The sequence below is a fragment of the Sebastes umbrosus genome, chromosome 16 (genome assembly GCF_015220745.1).
Source record: "Sebastes umbrosus isolate fSebUmb1 chromosome 16, fSebUmb1.pri, whole genome shotgun sequence".
Classification (NCBI taxonomy): Eukaryota; Metazoa; Chordata; class Actinopteri; order Perciformes; family Sebastidae; genus Sebastes; species Sebastes umbrosus.
This window is the reverse complement of record NC_051284.1, coordinates 30,293,772-30,316,509: the sequence shown is the minus strand read 5'-3', so window position 1 is coordinate 30,316,509 and position 22,738 is coordinate 30,293,772. Positions and strand designations below refer to the sequence as shown.

Sequence of the window (22,738 nt, the reverse complement as noted above, 5' to 3'; positions counted from 1 at the left end):
GTCTGCACGAAACCAATTTGTACACCAACATAATTGTGAAACAGGAAGTATAAATAGCGGCAAACGTCGTGTAGGGAGGAGGTCGGGTCGGATGGGCGGGTCAAAAAACAGGACTTTCACCAGGAGACCGGCATTCATGTGTAAAGATGAGGATACGTTGCATCGATCGTGTTGTCCTTATGGGGGCACTAGTGAAAAGGTTTTGGGGAGGATTCCTGATTCATCCTCTGGACCATGAAGTTAACGTCATGGAACAGTTGGTTGTCTTCTTTACACCTTTGACATTGTGCTGCAAATATCAACGGAAACCTGTTTTGAGGGCCGTTGAAAATGATTTAACTTTCTTCTTTTTCAGTTAGAAATAAGCATCATGTCACTCCTCCCTCCTGCCTTTTTAAATATGGCTCTGATTTTATGCAAGGCTTCTATCTCCTGCTCCTGAGGCCGTCATTTAACTGTATCCTGTGTGTCTTTATGCCACCGCTACTGTGTACCCGAGATTAAGAGGGGAATGATTAACTAGAATCGCTGCTCCAAAATAAACCCATTCAGACGGAGGCGAAAGGATTCAGAGAGAGAGAGGGACACAAACTGCAGAAGGAGCATCACGGTTGTAATTAGCTATAACAGCGAGACAAAGTGATCACAGGCAGGTTCACCTCAGGGCACCTCCTCCGAACGCTTCCACGCAGTCCGCTGGGAAGATAAAAAACATTTTACAAAAAGTGGTCTGCAATTAAAGAGCAGCGGAAGAGGGTTTACTCGATGCCACAGCAAACTGTTCATGTCCCCTTCAGGTGACACCACATGGCTGTTAAGGTCCCTCCGTGTCTCCTATTTGCACATTTTGTTAGTGAAGAACAATAGCGACTAAGGCGGGTTGTAGACCTGTTTCATAGAGGAGGTCCTCTGTCCATATCTAGCTTTACAGCTATCCCGAGGAGTTTTTGACCACTAGTGTTGCTATGGCAACCCCATCTCCTGGAATATTTTGTATACTACCAATTTGTTTTTGCCAAATTTGTGAGGGAAATGTAATCGCTCAATGGATCGTGTTTGCAGCGTTTTTTGTTTTTTTCAAGCCAATAAATTACTACATTTTTGTCGTAGGTAAGTGGTTGGGCTGGATATGATGACATACACTGTGCAGAGAACTGGGGTTTGCATGTCATGAGTCTGCAACACGTTCTCATCCCAACTCGTCTCATACCGCCACTTTATTTTTGGCATCAAAACCACCATAGTTAGGTTTAGGAAAGAGCCACATGGTTGAGCGTAACACTACTACGTTTGTACAGTGAAAATGACTCTGAACGTTGTGAACATGGGACATGAACAAACAGCTGATCAACTTAAAGGAACAGTGTGTAGGATCTGGCGGTATCTAGCGGTGAGGTTGCAGATTACATCTTCTCTCGTGTGCCAAGCGTGTTGGAGTACTACAGTGGCCGACGCAGAAAACGCTCCGTCCCTCTCTAGATCCAGTTGTTGTAAGAGTAGAGTGCTTAGAGCAGGGGTTTTATTATTCAGTGTAAAGGCTAGAGATGCACCAATCCCACTTTTTCAGTCCCGATAGCGATACCTGGGCTTTGGGTATCGGCCCATCCCTAATATAGGCTACACATTTTTGCTGTTGGAGAATGTAAGAATCACTCTAGGCCTACAACAAAGATTAATTAAAGTTAAAATGTAAAAAAATAACCATTATTCATTTCTATATAATTTTGTCAAATTCACAGGGAGCCACATGCGTCTCTTCAGCTCCTCTCCAGTGGCTCCCTGTGGATTTATAAAATGGAAATGAATAACTGTTCTTTTGTTTACATTTTCATTTTTATTTATCATTGTTGTAGGTCTATTGTACGACGGTATGACGGAGTATCAGGGCCACATTGAGGGAAAAAAATAAATCTGAGATTTAGAGAATAAAGTCATAATATTATAAAGTAGTAATTTTAGGTGTTTTATTTTTTCTTGTTAAGTTATGACTTTATTCTCGTAATATTACGACTTTTTTTCTGTAAATCTCAGATTTTTTTCTCCTTAATGTGGCCTTAATACTCTGTAGTACATCTGCTCTTTGGCCCTCACTGCATTAGACTTATATGCTATATACTTAGACTATAAACTGTGTTACCTTCATCACAATGATCAAATGTTTTGCGGCTCCAGACAGATTTATATTTATTTTTTTGCCTAAAGTGGCTCTTTTGATAGTAAAGGTTGCTGACCCCTGGAATAGATGGAGAACGTAGCTGCTGTTGAGTTTAATCAAAATTCGAATTGACAAGCTTCCCCTTTGTGACGGCAGATCTCAAGGACAGTAATGCGAATGCGTCGTGCTGGCGAGCTATAAAACACAGTAATTAGGAAGACAAACATTTGGAGATGGGACACGAGCACAATGCTCAGAGAACGGTGGTGCTCAGGGGAGGAGCCTTCATCCAATGAGTGTACTGGAGTGGACTTTCTATTGAACAGTAACAGTCATTTAAACCTCTCTCTGGTCCCCTGACAGCAGATTGGTGATTCAACCGAGACCTGTTTGTAGTGGACAAAAACCCATTTAACCACTGAGTCCCTCGGCTCTGCTGTTCCCAGCCTCACTTCACTCCAACTTCCCCCCCCCACCACCACCACCACCACCACCAAATGTTCTTTTCTACCCATCCAACCCTTTGATGGAGCTAAAAGTTTGGTCCGTGGTTGGAGGTTTGGGGTCGGGGGGGTCAGCGCTTTGATATCCGATCCTCTTCCCCTTTTTTTAAGGCCGGTGAGAGATGGGCAGCGCTGCTGGAAGCTGGACTAATTAATTATGAGATCAATAAGGAGGGATGTCTCCCTCCAGATGTGCAGGTGGTGCATTGATCAGGGATGGGGGGGTTCGATACCTCCATCTCCGCCTCTTCCCCACTTTCCCTCCCCAAACGAGGCGTCTGCGTCGTCCCACTGCTGCGTTTGATCTCCACCGTGTGACATTTACTCATTTCCACTCGGTGAGCAGCAGGGCTGGAAATAACTGCTCAGATTTACTGCACAAACTGGATTTCTCTGTTGTGTCTTTGCTCGTTAGGAGCCGGCCGTTAGGTTCAGTCGATGAGCTGATTTGCACGCGTCTCTTTGGAGTCGTTGCGTCTACAAATACATTCATCAGGCTCGTCGGCGGCTACTGCCGGTCGTGAGCGCCGGCTCCACACGAACAATGCCGGCCCGCCTGCTGAATGCTGATTGGGCGTAATTGAGGGTTAGTGATGCGGTGTAATTAGAGTGATTACAGTCATCACATCCCCGTGGAGACTCTCTCTCTCTCCTCGCTCGCTGGCCGGTCGGACACGTGCAGCAGCTTCATGCAAAAACCTCTGAGGTTGTTCCAGTGTTTATGCTCACGGGATCATAAACACAAACATTTTCATTATGTTTGGTCCAGAAAGACTCACAGTCTGCAACAAAACAACAAGAAGATTAAATCCCTTAAATCACCAGCAGCAACCTCCCCTCTTCCTCTGAGGTGTTTCTTCTACATCCTGGTTAATGGACCTGAACACAAAATGTTTTACCCAAGTGATGAGGCTCATTTTCAGGTTGTGTCGGGGGAAAACTTTCCCTCCAACACACACACACACACAAACAAACACACACAAAGTATCTGCTCATCTGGGAAATGCTCGCCAGTATTTTATTATCAGCACACAAGTGAAAACTGTTACTCAGGTAATGCACATTTTGTTTCGGTCTTTTAGGTCCTGTATCTACACACTCCTCTCTAACCTCAACCTAAATCTAAGTTTATTTTGAAAAGACTGTATGCATGTAACGGGCGGCCCCTGTCAAACAGCAGTTTTGTCATCAGTGAACCTCCGTACATTTGTGCGTGCAGTGAGAGAGTGAGTGAGTGAGTATGTAAGAGAGAGAGAGAGAGAGAGAGAAGCTCAGCCTGTTACAGCAGAAGGCAGCTGTCCGACCTGCGCTGTCACATATGTTTGATATCCCACGATGCAAGTGGGCCAATTAAAGGCGTCCCACTGGAGCGTTTTCAACACACAAACACACGTAATGCTGTAATATACTCTCTGAGGTGATTCTGACAGACTAGACAGCGTCTGATGGGAGTCAGCAGGTGTTAACAGGTGCAGATATATAAATGAGAGGTTTATAAATATGACTTTGAGATACAGTCAGAGAAAGTGAGTCAGCTGCAACAACTAACTGCTGAAGGATTCATATAATATTGGGTGTAATTTGTGCCTCACAGTGGTACCCGTGGAGTTTTCTGGTCTGATTATGCAAAGTATTATGTATTGTAAAAAGATTTCAGTTTATGTCAAGATGGCGACGGCCGAAAACCAAGATGATGACGACCAAAAACCAAAATGAGACGACCAAAAACCAAAATGAGACGACCAAAAACCAAGATGATGACGGCCAAAAACCAAAACGAGACGACCAAAAACCAAGATGATGACGGCCAAAAACCAAAACGAGACGACCAAAAACCAAAACGAGACGACCAAAAACCAAGATGATGACGACCAAAAACCAAGATGGAAGTATTATATATTTGTGTATATATATTATATATTAGGCTTTTTTTTAAGATACAGAAAGATAAAATCTCTTGTTTTATTTCTGGCATCATCACACAGATGATTTATAACCCTAACATAAAATTACCTTTAGCTATTCCGCTCCCTTATCCTGGAATACACTGCAAGCTAAGTTGAATCTGGGAAATCTGATTACTTTTGATGAATTTAAAACATTAATGAAAGACCTAAGCAGAGTCAATAGGGAGCTGTCTGTGTTTCTGAATATTTTCACTTGATTTGAATGTGTCTTGTATGATATTGTGCATTGCATGTATTTATTTTGCATTTGTTTTATGTTGTGGCATCTGAAACTTTAATGTATGTTTAAATGCTGCAATGAGTACTACCTGGTTAAATAAAAAACATATTAAACATATCATATGGTGGTTATTTTGAGGAGCAAGCCCACAGCAACAAACACGCCGCCGCTGTGGCTCAGTGCGCCCTGAGCAGCCAGAGCACACGGTTAAAATGAGCTCCCAAAAACCAAGAACACAACGGCCAAAAAAAACAAGATGGGAAGACCAAAATCCAAAATGATGATGGCCAAAAAACAAAACGAGACGCCAAAAAACCAAGATGGGACGACCAAAATGGCGAACTCGAGGCTTCAAAACCGTAGTCCACAGACCAACGGGTGACGTCACAGTGACTACTTCCAGCACACAACTTCCTTTATAAAACCACAAATTAAAATTTTTACATTTATGTATTTATTTTTATAATTATTTATTAGTGGGTATTTATTTATTGACTGTTTTCCACAACCTGGCAACCCAAAAGTTGATCTTATTAATGCATCATCAAATATTATTATTAAGAAAGTGGTGTCATGTAGGTAATAAGTAATCTAACTGGAGATAGAAAACACTGAATGCAGTTTTATGAAAAACAAACAATAAAAAACCTGATATACTAACTAAAATGATGGATATTTTATATTTGTATATCTATTATATATATTAGGCTTTTTTAAGACAGATAAAATGTTTCATTTCTTTATTTCATCACACAGATGATTTTATAACACTATAACATTGAACATCTCATATGGTGGTTATTTAGAGGAGCTGAGCAGCAGCAGACACGCATGCGTCCTGGAGCTCCTCCGTCGGGCAGCTGGACTCCGCTTCTGCTCCTCAGCGCTCCGCTCAGTGCGCTCCGAGCAGCCAGAGCGCACGGTTACAATGAGCGTCTCCATCGGTCTCCATCCGACTGAGAGCAAGAGACACAAGAACCGACCTCCGAGCAGCAGAGCCACCGACACAGACCGAGGATGCCCGGGGGAAAGAGAGGGCTGGTGGCGCCGCAGAACACTTTCCTGGAGAACATCGTCCGGAGATCAAGTGGTGAGTCCGAGAAGAGAGGATGCATGGGAGTGGGGATCTGGAGAGAGGCTGGTTTCTGGGTTGTTTTTGGACCTGGACTCTGATGGAATACTGTGCGTCTTTTTACACCACCACGGAGGTTTGGTGGAGGATAAACCCCATACCTGCATTTCTCCTCCATGGATGGAGTTCACCACCTTTCTGAGGCTCTTATGTTTCAAATATGTTTTATTAGGAAGCATGTGCATGTCAGTGATGCAGACTTCTGTGGGATGTGCATCATTTTTTTTTTTTATATATATCAACAAAAAACAGACAATACTAGGAACTAAGGGCAAAAATGGAGACAAGCAAATACAAAAAACATAAGTAGTGAAAGGAAAACAAAACAAAACATAAAGTGCTTCTACAGATCATCTTCACTGATTTAATAACAGAAAACAAGAATCTCAAGAATGGATATATGCATCAAACTAAATTATCAAAAAGACATAAGTTAACATCTTACAGAGTTAATGAAGCAGAGTATTGTCTGATCCTATTCAGAATACAGACACTGTAAAGCGTTAAAGTACTGGAATTACATCATCTGTAGACTTTTATTTTCATTTGCATAACACTGGTTCCACTGGGAGTCCCAGTTTACGCACCACTTTACCGGATTAAATCACATCTCCAGACTAAAAACAGCATTTTAAATTGAGGATTAAAAGTTTATTTTGCTCATTAAGTTAATAAACACTGACTCAGCCAATAAAGCTGATGAGCCATCTCATCCAAATATGATTATTATTATATTTTAGTAGAGGAGGGAGATGAATAAACCACCTTAATGTTGAGCTCCATCATTATCTAACTAAAACTGTAACTAATAAATAGATGCAACGTTATTCATCATCTTAATGTGTCCAGTGTTCCTCCTCCTTTTATCAGATAAGATAACATAAGAAGAACCTTTATTAATCCCCGGAGAGAAATTCAGGTGTCAAAGCAGCAAACAGAGTGAAACACAGGAGAGGTATAAAGGTATACAAACATTATAAAAACAATAATAGAGATATAAAAGATACAGAGTGAATGGGTGAACATATTGTGTGCAGTCCGTCAATAAATAAATGTAATATGTACATATGCATGTGCAGTCTATAAAGTGGTGTATAGGATGTGTAGTGTAAAGTAAGTGTCAAGTATGCCAGTGGTTAGAGTCCAAGATGGTTGCAGGTATAGTGCATGTTTAAATGCACATAGTGCATGTTTAAAGGCAGATAGTGCATGTTTAAAGGCAGATAGTGCATGTTTAAAGGCAGATAGTGCATGTTTAAAGGCAGATAGTGCATGTTTAAAAGCAGATAGTGCATGTTTAAAAGCAGATAGTGCATGTTTAAAGGTAGAAAGTGCATGTTTAAAAGCAGATAGTGCATGTTTAAAGGCAGATAGTGCATGTTTAAAGGCAGATAGTGCATGTTTAAAGGTAGAAAGTGCATGTTTAAAAGCAGAAAGTGCATGTTTAAAAGCAGATAGTGCATGTTTAAAGGCAGATAGTGCATGTTTAAAGGTAGAAAGTGCATGTTTAAAAGCAGATAGTGCATGTTTAAAGGCAGATAGTGCATGTTTAAAGACAGAAGGTGCATGTTTAAAGGCAGATAGTACATGTTTAAAGGCAGATAGTGCATGTTTAAAAGCAGAAAGTGCATGTTTAAAAGCAGATAGTGCATGTTTAAAGGCAGATAGTGCATGTTTAAAGGTAGAAAGTGCATGTTTAAAAGCAGAAAGTGCATGTTTAAAAGCAGATAGTGCATGTTTAAAGGTAGAAAGTGCATGTTTAAAAGCAGATAGTGCATGTTTAAAGGCAGATAGTGCATGTTTAAAAGCAGATAGTGCATGTTTAAAGGTAGAAAGTGCATGTTTAAAAGCAGATAGTGCATGTTTAAAGGCAGATAGTGCATGTTTAAAGGTAGAAAGTGCATGTTTAAAAGCAGAAAGTGCATGTTTAAAAGCAGATAGTGCATGTTTAAAGGTAGAAAGTGCATGTTTAAAAGCAGATAGTGCATGTTTAAAGGCAGATAGTGCATGTTTAAAGGCAGATAGTGCATGTTTAAGGTATCAGTATCAGGGTACAGTATATGTTTTAGTCTCCATCTGCGCTATAAAGTGCGCCGGACTTGGCACCGAGAATTAAGCGCTCTCTCCATCTCTCCTCTGATGAGGTTCCTGGATCTCCACAGAGAAGTTAATTGGTCGGAATGAAAGTGCGTGTTGTGGCTGAGAGGCGGTGCAGCCAGCAGAGTGTCTGTCTGTCTGTCTGTCTGTCACCGCGGTGTTTGTGTGTCTCCAGGACAGACAGACAGACAGACACAGGGGACAGACACGGGGACTGTTGTTCACATCACTAGAGGGAGTTTCAGCGCTAATTGGAGAGCCATTGGAGTCTGTTATATTTTCTACCTGAGAAGTCACACAAGTAATTAGCTGGAATGGATGTGAAGAGCTGCTCTCAGATCAGATGCTGCAGCTTTTAAAGGGACTGTTTGTAAGAATCAGAAATGCTTGTTAACAGCGACACCTGTGGCCGTTAAGTCAACTAAAGTCAGCATCCTGTTGCTGGCGCTTGTGCTCGCTCTACATAGACATGAACGAGCATCGCTCAACACAGTGAGGAGACACACGTCAGCTAAAAGCACAATATCACTCTATATTTCAGCTGCTTGGCAGTAATGTTAGCTGACCAGACGAAGGTCTCTCCATGAATCAATGCTGATCCTAGTGTTGGCTTTTTCTGCCTCAGCCTCCCGACCGCGGTGGGAGGGAGACACCGGCATCCGGTCAGAGACGATAACGTTTCTCTTCCTGCTTCAGCCTCCAGGACTTTGGTTGGAGACGATAACGTTTCTCTCTGAGGAGCCCCGTCACTTCACAAGACATGGGAAACCTCTGTTGGTCTGGAGGAGCTGCAGCAGTTATTTCTGCACAAACGTCCACTGAACATTCACTAGATACTCAGAGCTAAACTAACTCTTCTGCAGTGTGGAGTGAGCAGCATGCACGTCTAGTGGTGGAGCGAGAACGAGCGCGGTGTGTGAGTGAAGGCAGGCAGAGGAGCAGAGTACAGTAGAGACTCCGGTCCTGGAGACCAAAGCTACGGTCTCCCCCGCGTCCTCCGACCGAGGCCAACACTGTTTAACAGACGGGCTTCACTAGATACAACCAAGAGGTTTTGGTGCTTCCGTGTAGTTTGTGTTGGAGTCTTGTCTGAACAGCGTAGCCACACGACAGCACGCATATACGAGTGCGCATGGGAAACCGACTCGGTAGATTTATACGCTTAAAAAGTTACAAACAGTCCCTTTAAGTTTTAGGAATCTCTGGGACAACATGGAGGATATCTACAGTGGTTAGACATCAGTTACAAGGCTGTGTGTCTTTCCAAACTGCAGAGCCCCTCCTCCTTCATTTCTTCTTCTTCCCTTCTGCCCTTTCTCCTCTCCCCTTCTGTGTGATGATGCTGTGGGACTTGGGTCTCGTTACTATAAATGGCGTGTGGGGAGCCTTTTACATATCTGTGCCCAAAGGGTTCATTGTCTCTTAGATCATTCTTGAGTAACCGTGTGTGTGTGGGCCGATGAGAAACCAGAAATTCCAGTAGAGAAATCCCAAAGATATGTATGAGGTACTTTAGAAACTGTGTCTCCGTTCTGGCTGCACAATTATGACCAACATGATAATCACGATCAATACTGAGATCACGATTATTCATCACCATTATTCAATGATTTTAGGGACAAAATGTTTTTATTGCACTTTCTTTTTAGCTCTGCTTTCTCTTCCATGTTCCCTTTCAGAACTCTCACTCGTTATCCTATAAAGGCAAAAAGCCAACGATGTTGGAAAGCTAGCATAGTTTGAAAGTAGCCTCGCCTCAGGAGCTCCGTCTAAACGTCGGGGCGTCACAAAGCGGCGGTATGTGATGAGTTGGTGATGAGAACGTGTTGGTTAGCACCGTTAGCTGCTAGATTGGGTTGAGAGCCATGTGGAGACACTATTTATGCTCTGAATTTCAAATTTTGCACCTTTTAAAGTTGAGTTTGATGATTTATTGTTAACAGCAGTTCAAACTGAGCTCAAATAGGAAATACGCCATCTCCAGTTCCATTTGAAGGCAGTATTAGTTCTACTTGTCAGGCTCTAAACTTTTCGTTTAGGGCTGTCAAAGTTAACGCAATAATAACGAGTTAACACAGATTCGTTTTAACGCCACTAATTTCTTTAACGCAACTTGTGATTTTTAGGTTGTAGTGGGCTCAGTTTTAAAGCTAGAGTGAAGATACTGGCATCATATGAAACTAGAAAAACCTAAAGAATCCATCGGTACCAACCATGTCAGACTAGCCTGTTGGACGGAAGGCTAAATAATCCAAACTTGCACTAAATTTTGGCGAGGAAATGTCCATTTTCAAAGGGGTCCCTTGACCTCTGACCTCCAGATCAGTGAATGTAAATGGGTTCTATGGGTACCCACGAGTCTCCCCTTTACAGACATGCCCACTTTATGATAATCACATGCAGTTTGGGGCAAGTCATAGTCAAGTCAGCACACTGACACACTGACAGCTGTTGTTGCCTGTTGGGCTGCAGTTTGCCATGTTATGATATGAGCATATTGTTTTATGCTAAATGCAGTACCTGTGAGGGTTTCTGGACAATATCTGTCATTGTTTTGTGTTGTTAATTGATTTCTAATAATACATATATACATACATTTGCATAAAGCAGCATATTTGTCCACTCCCATGTTGATAAGAGTATTAAATACTTGACAAATCTCCCTTAAGTGTTCATTTTATGAGTTCAGTTTGAGCTGCATGTGTTAAAGTAGACGTCAGTCAGAGTGAATATTTCCTGAGTGTGTTAGTAGGACAGTTTTTCTAACGGTGGATGGAGGTTTCTCTGATCACTGCAGCAGAAACAACATGTTTTCTCTTTGTTTCACCTGGGTCTTTTTCATTTTAGCTGTGAATGATTAGACCTGGAGTTAAAAGGTCTCATGTAGCCTCTTACGTTGAATGAGAGCTGCTAAATAATCTAGTAATAAGAGTTTGAGTCCCCCGACGGTCTGAATTCTGTTTCTGCTTCTGTTGCTGTCGGCCTTCAGGCGGCCCGACCGGTCGAAACCTCGGTTCAGCTAAGTAATTGGTTGTGATGAAAGAGGAGAGCAGAAAAGGTCAAGATGATTCTGTTTTTTTTTTGTGTTGTGTTAAGTCTTAGTCAGCTCTTTAACACCAAAGGGCACACAGGAGGTTTAAAACAAGACGGTGATTAATTTAACCAACTATTGTTCCTTCTGGTGCAGAAAAATGCCTCATTAAAGGGACTATTTGTAACTTTTAGAAATGCTTCTTAACAGCGACACCTGTGGCCGTGAAATCAACGAAAGTCAGCGTCCTGTTGCTCGCGCTTGCTTGCTCTAAATATACCTGAACGAGCATCGCTCAAAACCATGAGGCAGCACACGTCAGCTAAAACCACAATATCACTCTATATTTCAGCTGCTTGGCAGTAATGTTAGCTGACCAGACAAAGGTCTCTCCATGAATCATGATTTAGATCTGATCCTAGTGTTGGCTTTTCCTGCCTCAGTGCAGGCTGATGCAGCGGGGCTCGGCAGCGTGTCTCCCTGTTCTCTCCGCCCGCAGCCGGAGAGAGCAGAGAAGACACCGGCACCCGGTCGGTAACGAGACGATAACGTGTCTCTCTGCAGAGCTCCGTCACTTCACAAGACACGGGAAACCTCTGTTGATCTGGAGGAGCTGCAGCAGTTATTTCTGCACAAACGTCCACTCTACATTCACTAGATATTCTCAGAGCTAAACTTACTCTTCTGCAGTGTGGAGTGAGCGCGCGTTCACGTCTAGAGGTGGAGCGAGCTGAGTGAGAACGCGCGCGCTGTCTGAGTGAAGGCGAGCAGGCAGAGGAGGAGAGGCAGCGGCTACACGCGAACGCGCATATGCGAGCGCGCATGTGTCCCGACCCGGTACATTTATACGCTTAAAAAGTTACAAACAGTCCCTTTAAGTAATTGTTTGGAAACTGAGGTGGAGAGCAGATGAGGCTGATATTGTTCTGTGTTAATAGCTTACCCATAATGCACTGTGGTCTTGTGTGAATTATTCTGAAAACAACATTTCACACCAACAAGTTTGATTTAATGTCTGTTTGAAACAAAACCGTTGGAGGGATTAAATATAGAGAAACAACTTTCTAGAGGGACAGAGAATGTAAAGTTAGTCCTGTGGGTGGTGCTAGAGGAAAGGTCATACCGTTACTTAACCTCTTCTACCCGACGAACGCGCTACTGGGTTCGCACCAGAAATTGTATTTTTACTTTATAATATTTTTGATTGTTTTTATATTGAATGTACATACTTGACTTTGGATTATTTTTTGTTATCTTATTTACATTGTTATTGATTTCATTTGTTATTATCTCAGTTTTCCTTGATCAAATTTCATTATTATAATAAAAGTACTCCACTTGGAGTCAAAATTGTACAATTTAGTTGATTTTATACTGTGCACAACGGTATATTGTGATGATGCACAGGGTAAAGGTCATGGCCAAAGGCTCCATTGTGTGCACAGAGCCTCCTGTAGTGGATATCAGGAGTATTTTACAGCCAGATTCCCTTTCAAGAGGTAGAAAACCCATTTGGCACACTTTGGAGAAATGGAGAGTCCGCCTGGTCCTATTCTGACTAAAACCTTTGTAGAATCTATTTGCTTTGTGTTATTTATATCTGCTTTGGCTCAGTTGTAGTCGAGGAGTTGCTGAATGAATTCAGTGGCGTCTCTGTATGACATCATTGCTATAATGGTGTTATCTGCTGTCTAATCTAGAAAACATTTTTAGGCGAGGCGATTTTTCCTTTGGTTCATCACGATTTACGCAGGCATAGTAACAGTCACAATGTTACTGACACTGGGGGTGAATTCTCTGAGGTCTTATCTATCCATAGAGACCAAGATCATGCATATAGACCTGGTAGTTGTGGAGCTATTCTTGATTTATTTTGGGTATGTCTGTCTAGGCGAACCACACCTTCCAGCACTCTATAGGGCTAAAGAGGTTAAAGGGATAGTTTGGATTGTTTGAAGTGTGGTTGTATGAGGTACTTATAGTCAGTGTATTACATACAGTAGTTGGCGGTAGGCACGCCAAAAGATCACAGGGGGTGCACCAGGATTTGTCTGCTCTGAGGTTGTCCAAATTAGATTTTTAAAATCATAATAACACACTTGCTGGATAATTCATACAAAAATCAGTGTATAAAACGATATAAAAAGAAATTTTTTTGTTACTTGGTAGCAAAATCTAACAAAATATTCTGCTTCAATCCATATTTGTTGGCATTTAGCCTTTCAAAAACAACATTTTCACTGCTATTAGTTTAGCCTTCTGCTAACCGCAGCCAATGGCTCACGTTGGCTGCGTCATTTCTTTACATTTTTCATTACTGGAAGCACTTTAAGATTCGTCCTCATCACAGGAGGACGTCACTGTAAACTGCAGTGAACAAAGTTTTCTTGCAGCAGAAAAGACAGAAACTCGTGAGAGCACTGAAACATAAAATCCAGGTGGAAATTAGTCTAAAAAATCCAGATGTTTTTTCAGGTGAAAATGAGTAAACCAGCCTCTTCCCTCTGCAGCTTCTCGCTGTCATCCTGTCAGCCTCCTGTTACACCTTCATGCAAGTTAATTAACATTAAATAAAAGGTCAGTGTGCACGCTTAGAATAGACTCGCCGGGTCTGAAATACCATATGTGTTTTTCCCAGTATTCGTGTGGTCATTATTGGAAGGTGTTAGACTGATATGCAGAACTGATTTGTTATTTTATTAAGCATCAGATAGACTCTGTGAGGTTTTCCCCTGACTACAGCTAGAAAATCTTTTATTATAGTTTTTATATATCATCAGATGGCTGCCCGGTGAAATCAATGGAGTGCTGTTGGAGGGTTTTTACTCATCAGTCTGTAAAAGCTGCCAGACAGAGCTGCTGACACACCTTCAACAATTCATGCAACTGCAGACGTTTTAGTGTCTTTTCAGAGTCTAAATGCGGTTTCCTGTTCCTTCCTTCCCGCTGTAAACACATACTGCACGCTTGTGAGCTGTTGCATCCCGTCTTTTCATCCCTAAATTTTCCTCTTTTACCAGCCAACAATTTTTTCTTTTGGCTCTAACGAAGAAGCGTAGAGCAGATTTGGCAGGAGTTGAAGGACTTTATCGTCAGTTTTAACTCATTAATTACAAATTGCATTTACCGTTTTCATACGCTGCAGACCATCTTTTAAAAGCAGGTGATGGTTTTCTGACCTTTCAAGGAGCCGCTGGGGTCTCAGTTCGTTGTCTGTTTGCTATATATAACTAGCAAGTTGAACTTTTCCTGTGGTAGTGTAGGGAATCCATCCGTTACAGTGGACCCCTTTTGTGTTAGCAGTAATGAAACTAGAACAGGAAGTGCTTTGAAAAGTCTTCTTTGTTGGTGTATTCAGCGCTTGTGGAATAACTCACCTGCAGGAAGTATTTTTAGGAACGAAGCTTGGCAATTCACATAATTGTTGTCTGTGTTTGTGTTCTTTTCTTCTTGTTGGTGATTTCAAGGACAACATCTGAGACTTCACAGTCAGTCGCTGGAGTCTTCTGGGGTTTCATTATACAGCAGCTGACTGTCAACACGTGAATGTCTGAGTGTCCTTAAACGCACCGAAAGGAGAGTTTGTTGAGGCCGTCTCTACCTGTGATGGTGTTGTCACACAACCAAAAGCTTATTGTAGAGGATCATTTTGGTTTATTGCAGCCTAGATGTTAGTTTTGTATGCTTGGCTTATCATCAGTTTTGATTAAGAGGTCACTGAGGTCATGTTGTAAGTAGAGCTGTCAAAGTTAACGCCATAATAACGCGTTCATGCAACGCTAAGCTTTACCTGTTGTGTTGGGAAAATCCTCCTCCTTCTGAAGCTAAATAAATTCTTTAAAAAGCCTCTTGGATCTGCTGGAGAATGCATCGACACGAAGCTGAAAACAGGCTGTTTATCTGACTCTTTAGATGCACACTGTTTACAGTACGTGGTTCTCACAGGACAAAGACGCTACAAACATGTGATGATCTTATAGACCATGATGCATTGCTGTAGATTAAACTAGCCAACAGGATATAAAGGAGTTAAAATGCAATATACACATTAATGCAGCAGTAATCTTAATCCAGAAACATCAGATAGATAATAGGAAAACATTGACACTTTAAGGGACTGTTTGTAACTTTTTAAGCGTAAAAATGTACCGGGTCGGGACACAGGCGTGTTCGCATATGCGCGCTCGCGTGCGGCCGGAGCCTCGTCTCCTCTGCCTGCTCGCCTTCACTCAGACAGCGCGTGCGTTCTCGCTCAGCTCGCTCCACCTCTAGACGTGAACGCGCGCTCACTCCACACTGCAGAAGAGTTAGTAGCTCTGAGAATATCTAGTGAATGTTCAGTGGACGTTTGTGCAGAAATAACTGCTGCAGCTCCTCCAGACCAACAGAGGTTTTCCGTGTCTTGTGAAGTGACGAGGCTCCGCAGAGAGAAACGTTGTTGTCTCGTTACCGACTGGGTGCCGGTGTCTCTCTGCTCTCTCCGGCTGCGGGCGGAGAGAGCAGAGAGACACGCTGCAAAGCCCCATTGCCTCAGCCTGCACTGAGGCAGGAAAAGCGAACACTTGGATCAGATCTAAATCATGTTCATGGAGAGACCTTGGTCTGGTCAGCTAACATTACTGCCAAGCAGCTGAAATATAGAGTGATATTGTGCTTTTAGCTGACGTGTGTCGCCTCACTGTTTTGAGTGATGCTCTTTCAGGTATTTTAGAGCGAGCACAAGCGCGAGCCCGATGCTGACTTTCGTTGATTTCACGGCCACAGGTGTCGCTGTTAAGAAGCATTTCTGAAAGTTACAAATAGTCCCTTTAAGTTAGGTTTTAATTACTTCTTCCACCTCTGCTTAGACCAGTCTAATGTATCTTTATACAATTTTCTCCAGAGGTTAAGAAGCTTTGCAGCCTTTTATCTGTTTTTCATATTTGATGCTAACGCGCTGTCTCTCTGTCCTCCTGTCCATCCATCAGAAACCAGCTTCCTCCTGGGAAACGCCCAGATCGTGGAGTGGCCTGTAGTTTACAGCAATGACGGATTCTGCAAGCTGTCTGGCTTCCACAGAGCTGAAGTCATGCAGAAGAGCAGCACATGCAGGTAAAACATTTTGTGGTTATATTTTGTGTTATTGCTGAACATTTAATCATTATAAATATGCACAATTATCGTTGTTTAATGCATTGCAAAGCAATTTTATTTTCAGTGTAATGGAGCGATAATGACTCTTTAGTCTTGTTGCTTTATTATAATTGCACTCACAGCGTAACTAAATATGCAATCATTTTCATGTGCATCCTACTGAATCTATAGTAGTCTTATTTAACTCCTGGGTTTATGTGTTTTTAATGGTTTAAATGCTTCATTTAAAGCAGAACTAATAAAAAAACCCTATATATTTTTACTTTATGAGTTAAAACCACACCAGAGTAGCCATGAGTCATCATGTCCTTTTTAAAGTGCCCCATTTATCCTGCAGAAATCACTGAATATGTCCTTTTTTTAATTCAGTTTCATCCATTATTAAAGCACAGTGTGAAAGAGAGAGCGAGTGAAAAGACCAAGAAGTGACAATCTTTTGTACCTTCCTGCTTCTGTCCCGCCGTAGTGATCATTAGAACCGCCCGGTGCTGCTCCGGAGAGCTGTTTACATGATACTAACTTCATTTACTGCTTCAAAGCTACTTTATAATATGCAAGAAAAGTGTGGAGCTCAGCAGAGTCACACTGTAACAAAAAAATAAAAAAGCTATCTGGCATCTCCACCGGCTCTAAAAGAGAGAGGGAGCGATGGCACGGCGCTCAGTGAGAGTCTGAAATGAATCCAATTTCGCGCTGCCAGGAGAGCTCTGCCCGGTCCAGCTCGAGGACGGTGTCTTGCTTGGCTGTCAGTCAGGACGTTTTTAAAATTTGACTCCAAAGGACGACTCCTCTCCTCCGGCGCCGTTCAGATCTGACCGGAGGTGACGGCCTTGACTAGCCCGGAGGCTAAAACGGTTCCCTCAGATGCCGAGCTTAAGTGAGAACAGGGGACACGCTGAGATTTACCCGTCCACTTCCCTGCTGCTCTGGGCGGAGGAGGACACTGAGACCGACAGTCCACTCAGATATGACACCGAGAGGACAGAAGAGCCCACTGAGAGCTTAAACTCACAGGCTGCTGCCAAAGTGTTAGAAGACGGAGGCTCGTTAATGGGGCCCAGTGACATTTGTGATCTTTCGGCTGCGGCACTATGACTTTTGGTGCAGACGTATTGACAATTCACATAATGAGACAAAGGTTACAGCAGGTCACATGCACTGTAGTGCAAAGGCACAAACAGATGATGCTATAAACTGGTGGTTCCCATTCCCAACAGACATAGAAGGCCAGGACTCTCTCTGCTATTTTATGCATTTAAACTAGGGTGTCAGTTAATAGTGATAATAACACGTTAACATTAATTTGTTTTAACGCTTAACACATTAACGCAATCATACTTTGGAGGTTGTAGCGGGCTTAGTTTTAAAGCTAGAGTGAAAATACTACATCATATGAAACTATAAAACCTGATGAATCCATCGGTACCAACCATGTCATACTTTTCAAAAGGGGTCCCTTGACCTCTGACCTCCAGATATGTGAAGGTAAATGGGTTCTCTGGGTACCCACGAGTCTCCCCTTTACAGACATGCCCACTTTATGATAATCACATGCAGTTTGGGGCAAGTCATAGTCAAGTCAGCACACTGACACACTGACAGCTGTTGTTGCCTGTTGGGCTGCAGTTTGCCATGTTATGATTGGAGCATATTGTTTTATGCTAAATGCAGTACCTGTGAGGGTTTCTGGACAATATCTGTCATTGTTTTGTGTTGTTAACTGATTTCCTATAATAAATATATACATACATTTGCATAAAGCAGCATATTTGTCCACTCCCATGTTGATAAGAGGATTAAATACTTGACAAATCTCCCTTTAAGGTACATTTAGAACAGATAAAAAATGTCTGCGATTAATCACGATTAGATAATTTAATCAATTGACAGCCCTAATGAAAACAACAATCTGTACACAATATGATCATGATATGAAAATAATCATTTAAAGTCTGCTCTGTGTGGGAAGACAACATAGAGCGCCATAGGGGCGTTACGAGTCGGCTCCGTGTTCACTACGTCATCGCGGAGGATTTCCTTTCAACCAAGGACCTGGCAAGGACTTAACCATTGGCATATTCTTATTTATGAGGCTGTTCTTCGTCTCCTTCCATCTTACAGATCTAATGTACATCCTACAAAAAAGAACAAGATGTTATTGTCTTACTAACTGTCCCCAAAGCCAGGACTGAACTGGTTAAAAGGGTGTTTAAGTATGCTGTGCCCTCTGCTTGGAGTCAGTTGCAAAATACAATATCTGGCTGTAGTTGTTTTGTTTTTTTTAGTTATTTTTTTGGGGGCATTTTCCATTTTTATTGAGAGGACAGTGGATAGAGTCTTGGAAAGGGGGGAGAGAGAGAGTGGATGCGGAAAGGGCCACAGGCCGGATTCGAACCCGGGCTGCTGCGGTCAGGACCAAGCCTTGATACATGGACGCCCGCTCTACCAACTGAGCTAACCCAGGCGCCCGTCTGTAGTTGTTTTGAATGTTGAGGAATGTGTTTTCATTTATATTTACATGTCTATATGATTTATAGTTCTGTAGTTTTATTTGTTTTTATATCTGCCACCGTGTTTTGCTGCTGCCTGCCTGTGTTGACCAGGACGCTCTTGAAAAAGAGATTTATTTTACTCCTGGTGAAATAAAGGTTGAATAAAATGGGTCACAAGTTGAATCTGAGGGGCCATGAGATGATTAATGTGATAGGAAAGAAGGAAAACATTATTCTGCACACGTTTTCTTCTAATCTTTGTTGTTTTTTTTAATAAAATATGTATTGGTTTTACCTCTTTGGGCCTCAAAACAATCTGAGAAGATTTGAAGGGGAAATGAGTCCTTGGTTGAACTGCTCACAACTCCGTAGATAACGTGTGACGAGGGACCACCGCTACGGTTTAGACGCTACAGGCAGCAGCTGATATTCATTAAAGATGAGCCCTCTTGCTTGCCTAGTGTCCCAAAATACCCAAATTTACTGTTAATATTTAGAAATTTAAATGTGGGATAAAACTGTGCAAGTTCAAGCAGGAAGACGATTAGCATTCTAGTTTGATCATCGTCTCTCTGTGGGACTCCGCCGGGCTTTCCTCTCAACCTGTGAGCATCTGAGCTGGAGGATATTTGAGATAAGACTAACCCGTTTCTTCGTCTCTGCTGTAATGCAGTCTGTGCTGCTATAAATCGATGTAGTAATCAGCGGGGTTAAAGTCTCTTTATTGAATAAGGCATCTGCGTTCCTCTTCATTTGTAGTGTCTTTGCTGATTGAACTATAAACAAAGTGATATGTTGACAGTATTTTCTGATTTATGGAGTGATAAAAAGAGAAAATTCCCTGTGTAAGAACCTTTGACTCTAATATATCAACAAAATTAAACAAGAATTTCGAACCTGTTTTTATCCAATGCTCAGAGTTCTGATTGCATAAAAAGTTTTTTTACTCAGATTTTATGCATATGGTGGCGTGTTCTTATATACACTCACCGGCCACTTTATTAGGTACACCTTGTTAGTACCGGGTGGTCTTCTGCTGCTGTAGCCCATCTGCTTCAAGGTTGGACGTGTTGTGCGTTCAGAGATGGTATTCTGCATACCTTGGTTGTAACGAGTGGTTATTTGAGTTACTGTTGCCTTTCTATCATCTCCAACCACTCTGCCCATTCTCCTCTGACCTCTGACATCAACAAGGCATTTCCGTCCACACAACTGCCGCTCACTGGATATGTTCTCTTGTTGGGACCATTCTCTGTAAACCCTAGAGATGGTTGTGCTTGAAAATCCCAGTAGGTCAGCAGTTTTTGAAATACTCAGACCAGCCCGTCTGGCACCAACAACCATGCCACGTTCAAAGTCACTTAAATCCCCTTTCTTCCCCATTCTGATGCTCGGTTTGAACTTCAGCAAGTCGTCTTCACCACGTCTAGATGCCTAAATGCATTGAGTTGCTGCCATGTGATTGGCTGATTAGCTATTTGTGTTAACAAGCAATTGAACAGGTGTGCCTAATAAAGTGGCCGGTTATATCTCAATATATTGAATGGTAACCTCTGTATCACGATACGTATCGTATCACCAGATTCTTGCCAATACACAGCTCTAGTTCTGTATCTGCGTTTTGGGCACCCGTTGAAGTGGGAGGAACTTTTATTGGTATTTTTGCACTTGGGAGATCAAATGTGACGGCACTGAAAGGGCAGCCGTGTTTGGATCTCTCATCCATTTTTAAAACACCCATGCGAGCTGCAGCCACATGAGGCTGGTTACATTAGCAGAGAGAATAATGACAGGCTTTTTCCAGATGGTGCCTGGTGATAAAACACCGGGAGATATATCTATAAAACCTCTGTGTTTGTTGTTTGTGATCTACACGAAGAAAACATATTGCAACGGTATTTATTTGCACCTCTTTCTCTCTCTGTGTGTGTGTGTGTTAGTCCTTGAAGACATTGCGGCTGTTGGGAAAGAAAGTAATCACTCAGACTAATTATATTAGCACAGATTAAAATGTCTTCAGCCCTTTAAGGAATAATTACAACCATGCCAGGAAATGCAGGCTGCACCAATCAGAAACCAATCCACGATCCTTCACTGCACAATTTATGCCGCTGCTGCTGCTGCACCAATTCACTCCAAAACAACCAAACATAAAACCTAATGGAGCGCTTCATTATGGTCAGATAACAGATCGACAACGCCGTTAACAAACACGTGTGATCTACTGTAACACAGGGACAGAGGTTAAAGGGTCAGCTCTGTATTGATCTGTTTCTCATATCGTCTGTTTCCTTCTCCAGTTTTATGTACGGAGAACTGACGGACAAGAAGACCATCGACAAAGTCAGACAGACGTTCGACAACTACGAGTCCAACTGCTTCGAGATCCTGCTGTACAGAAAGAACAGTGAGTGCTCACTTGATCCATCACTTCACACCGTCACTTCACACGAGGATACAAAGTGAAGGCTGCAACTAACCACCATTTTCATTATCAAATAATCTGTTGAGTGATTTCCTTAAAGGGACAGTGTGTAGGATTTGGTGCCATCTAGTGGTGTGGTTGCAGAGTGCAACCAACTGAATCCTTATATTGTATAGATTATATAAGATATATAAATTAAGATTGTCTGATGTTCCTCCTTTGGGTTTATTAGTTCTGTTAATGTGATTTTGGTTTGTGTTGGATTTGGTTTCTTTTATAATCTTTTATTCCAGTGTTTCCTGTTTTATTTTGTAATTCACTCCTCCTGTGTCTTGTCTGGTTTTACTTCCTAACTTTGTTTGTTTTCCCGCCTTTGTTGATCGTCTGCCCCGCCCTGATTTGTTCCACCTGTGTTTAATCACCCTCTTGTATTTAAGCCTGTGTGTTCCCCTCTGTCTTTGTCGGTTCGTTTGTCGCTCCAGCCCTGTCTACCTTGTCCCCCGGTTTGCTCGTCACTCTGCCCTGATCCTAGTGTTCCTCATGTCCCCTGGTTGGTCATTTTTGGTTTTGTTCTCAGTTTGGTTTCTGTTGTTTGTTGGATTTATTCTTTTGTGCTTTGTTCCCCTCCCTGAATTTTTGGTTTTTGATGCTTGTTGGTTTTTGTTGTTGGACTCTTCAGCTTCATTTATTGAAGTTCGCTTTTATTTAAATCTACTTTTATGCCTGGTAACTCTGCGTTTGGGTCCCCCTTTAAACTGACACCCCATGCTCTATTATGTCTCATAAGTTGTTGCAGCAAGTTTTGTCTTGATACCATTTGTTACACAGATTTGGTGCTAAATTTAACCATTTTTTACCAGTGGAGAATTGATAAAAATGATCAATAGTCCCTCCAGAATACCACATTAAGACACCAAGACCTTGAAGAACACCATAGAAAAAGCCATGCTGTGATTTGGGATCAAAAACTTTTGACATTTTGGAGATTTCTGCAAGAATTGCATTTTCGGGCGATTGGATGGCGAGCACTTCTGTTGTGTAAACTGCTCAGAAACCCCCTTATTGTCAAATCTAGCTAGGAAAGCCATCCATCCTCTGAATGCTCTAGGTCTCTAGTCTGATCCATCCATCCTCTGAATGCTCTAGGTCTCTAGTCTGATCCATCCATCCTCTGAATGCTCTAGGTCTCTAGTTTGTGGCTGTAAAGTTTCATGAGGCTGTGATTATATTAGAGGTCACCAGAAGGTCATTTTACACAGTGAGGTCACAATTTATGTAATTCAAGACTGTTTAGGGACCCCAGTATGTAGAAATATTCAAATACACTTGTGGGAGACTCGTGGGTACCCATAGAACCCATTTTCATTCACATATCTGGAGGTCAGAGGTCAAGGAACCCCTTTGAAAATGGCCATGACAGTTTTTCCTCGCCCAAAATTTAGTGTAAGTTTGGAGAGTAATTTAACCTCCTTCATGACAAGCTAGTATGACATGGTTGGTACCGATGGATTCATCAGGTTTTTCTAGTTTCATATGATACCAGTATCTTCACTCAAGCTTTAAAACTGAGCTGAACTTTTAAG

General features: G+C 42.1%; 1 protein-coding gene across 3 annotated transcripts in view; it reads left to right on the top strand.

The window, feature by feature from the left end:
- Positions 1 to 22,738, top strand: part of kcnh5b (potassium voltage-gated channel, subfamily H (eag-related), member 5b) — a 163,995-nt gene that overhangs the window by 6,451 nt on the left and 134,806 nt on the right. The window contains exons 1-3 of one of the 3 annotated variants that reach the window (XM_037796826.1): positions 5,669 to 5,935; positions 16,073 to 16,196; positions 21,031 to 21,137. In XM_037796826.1, coding sequence (XP_037652754.1) covers positions 5,863 to 5,935; positions 16,073 to 16,196; positions 21,031 to 21,137 — 304 coding nt within the window. In that variant the 5' untranslated portion in view covers positions 5,669 to 5,862. Of the gene's footprint in view, positions 1 to 5,668; positions 5,936 to 16,072; positions 16,197 to 21,030; positions 21,138 to 21,510; positions 21,706 to 22,738 lie in introns of those variants that run through there. The other 2 variants (XM_037746134.1, XM_037746135.1) reach the window with 2 other exon arrangements.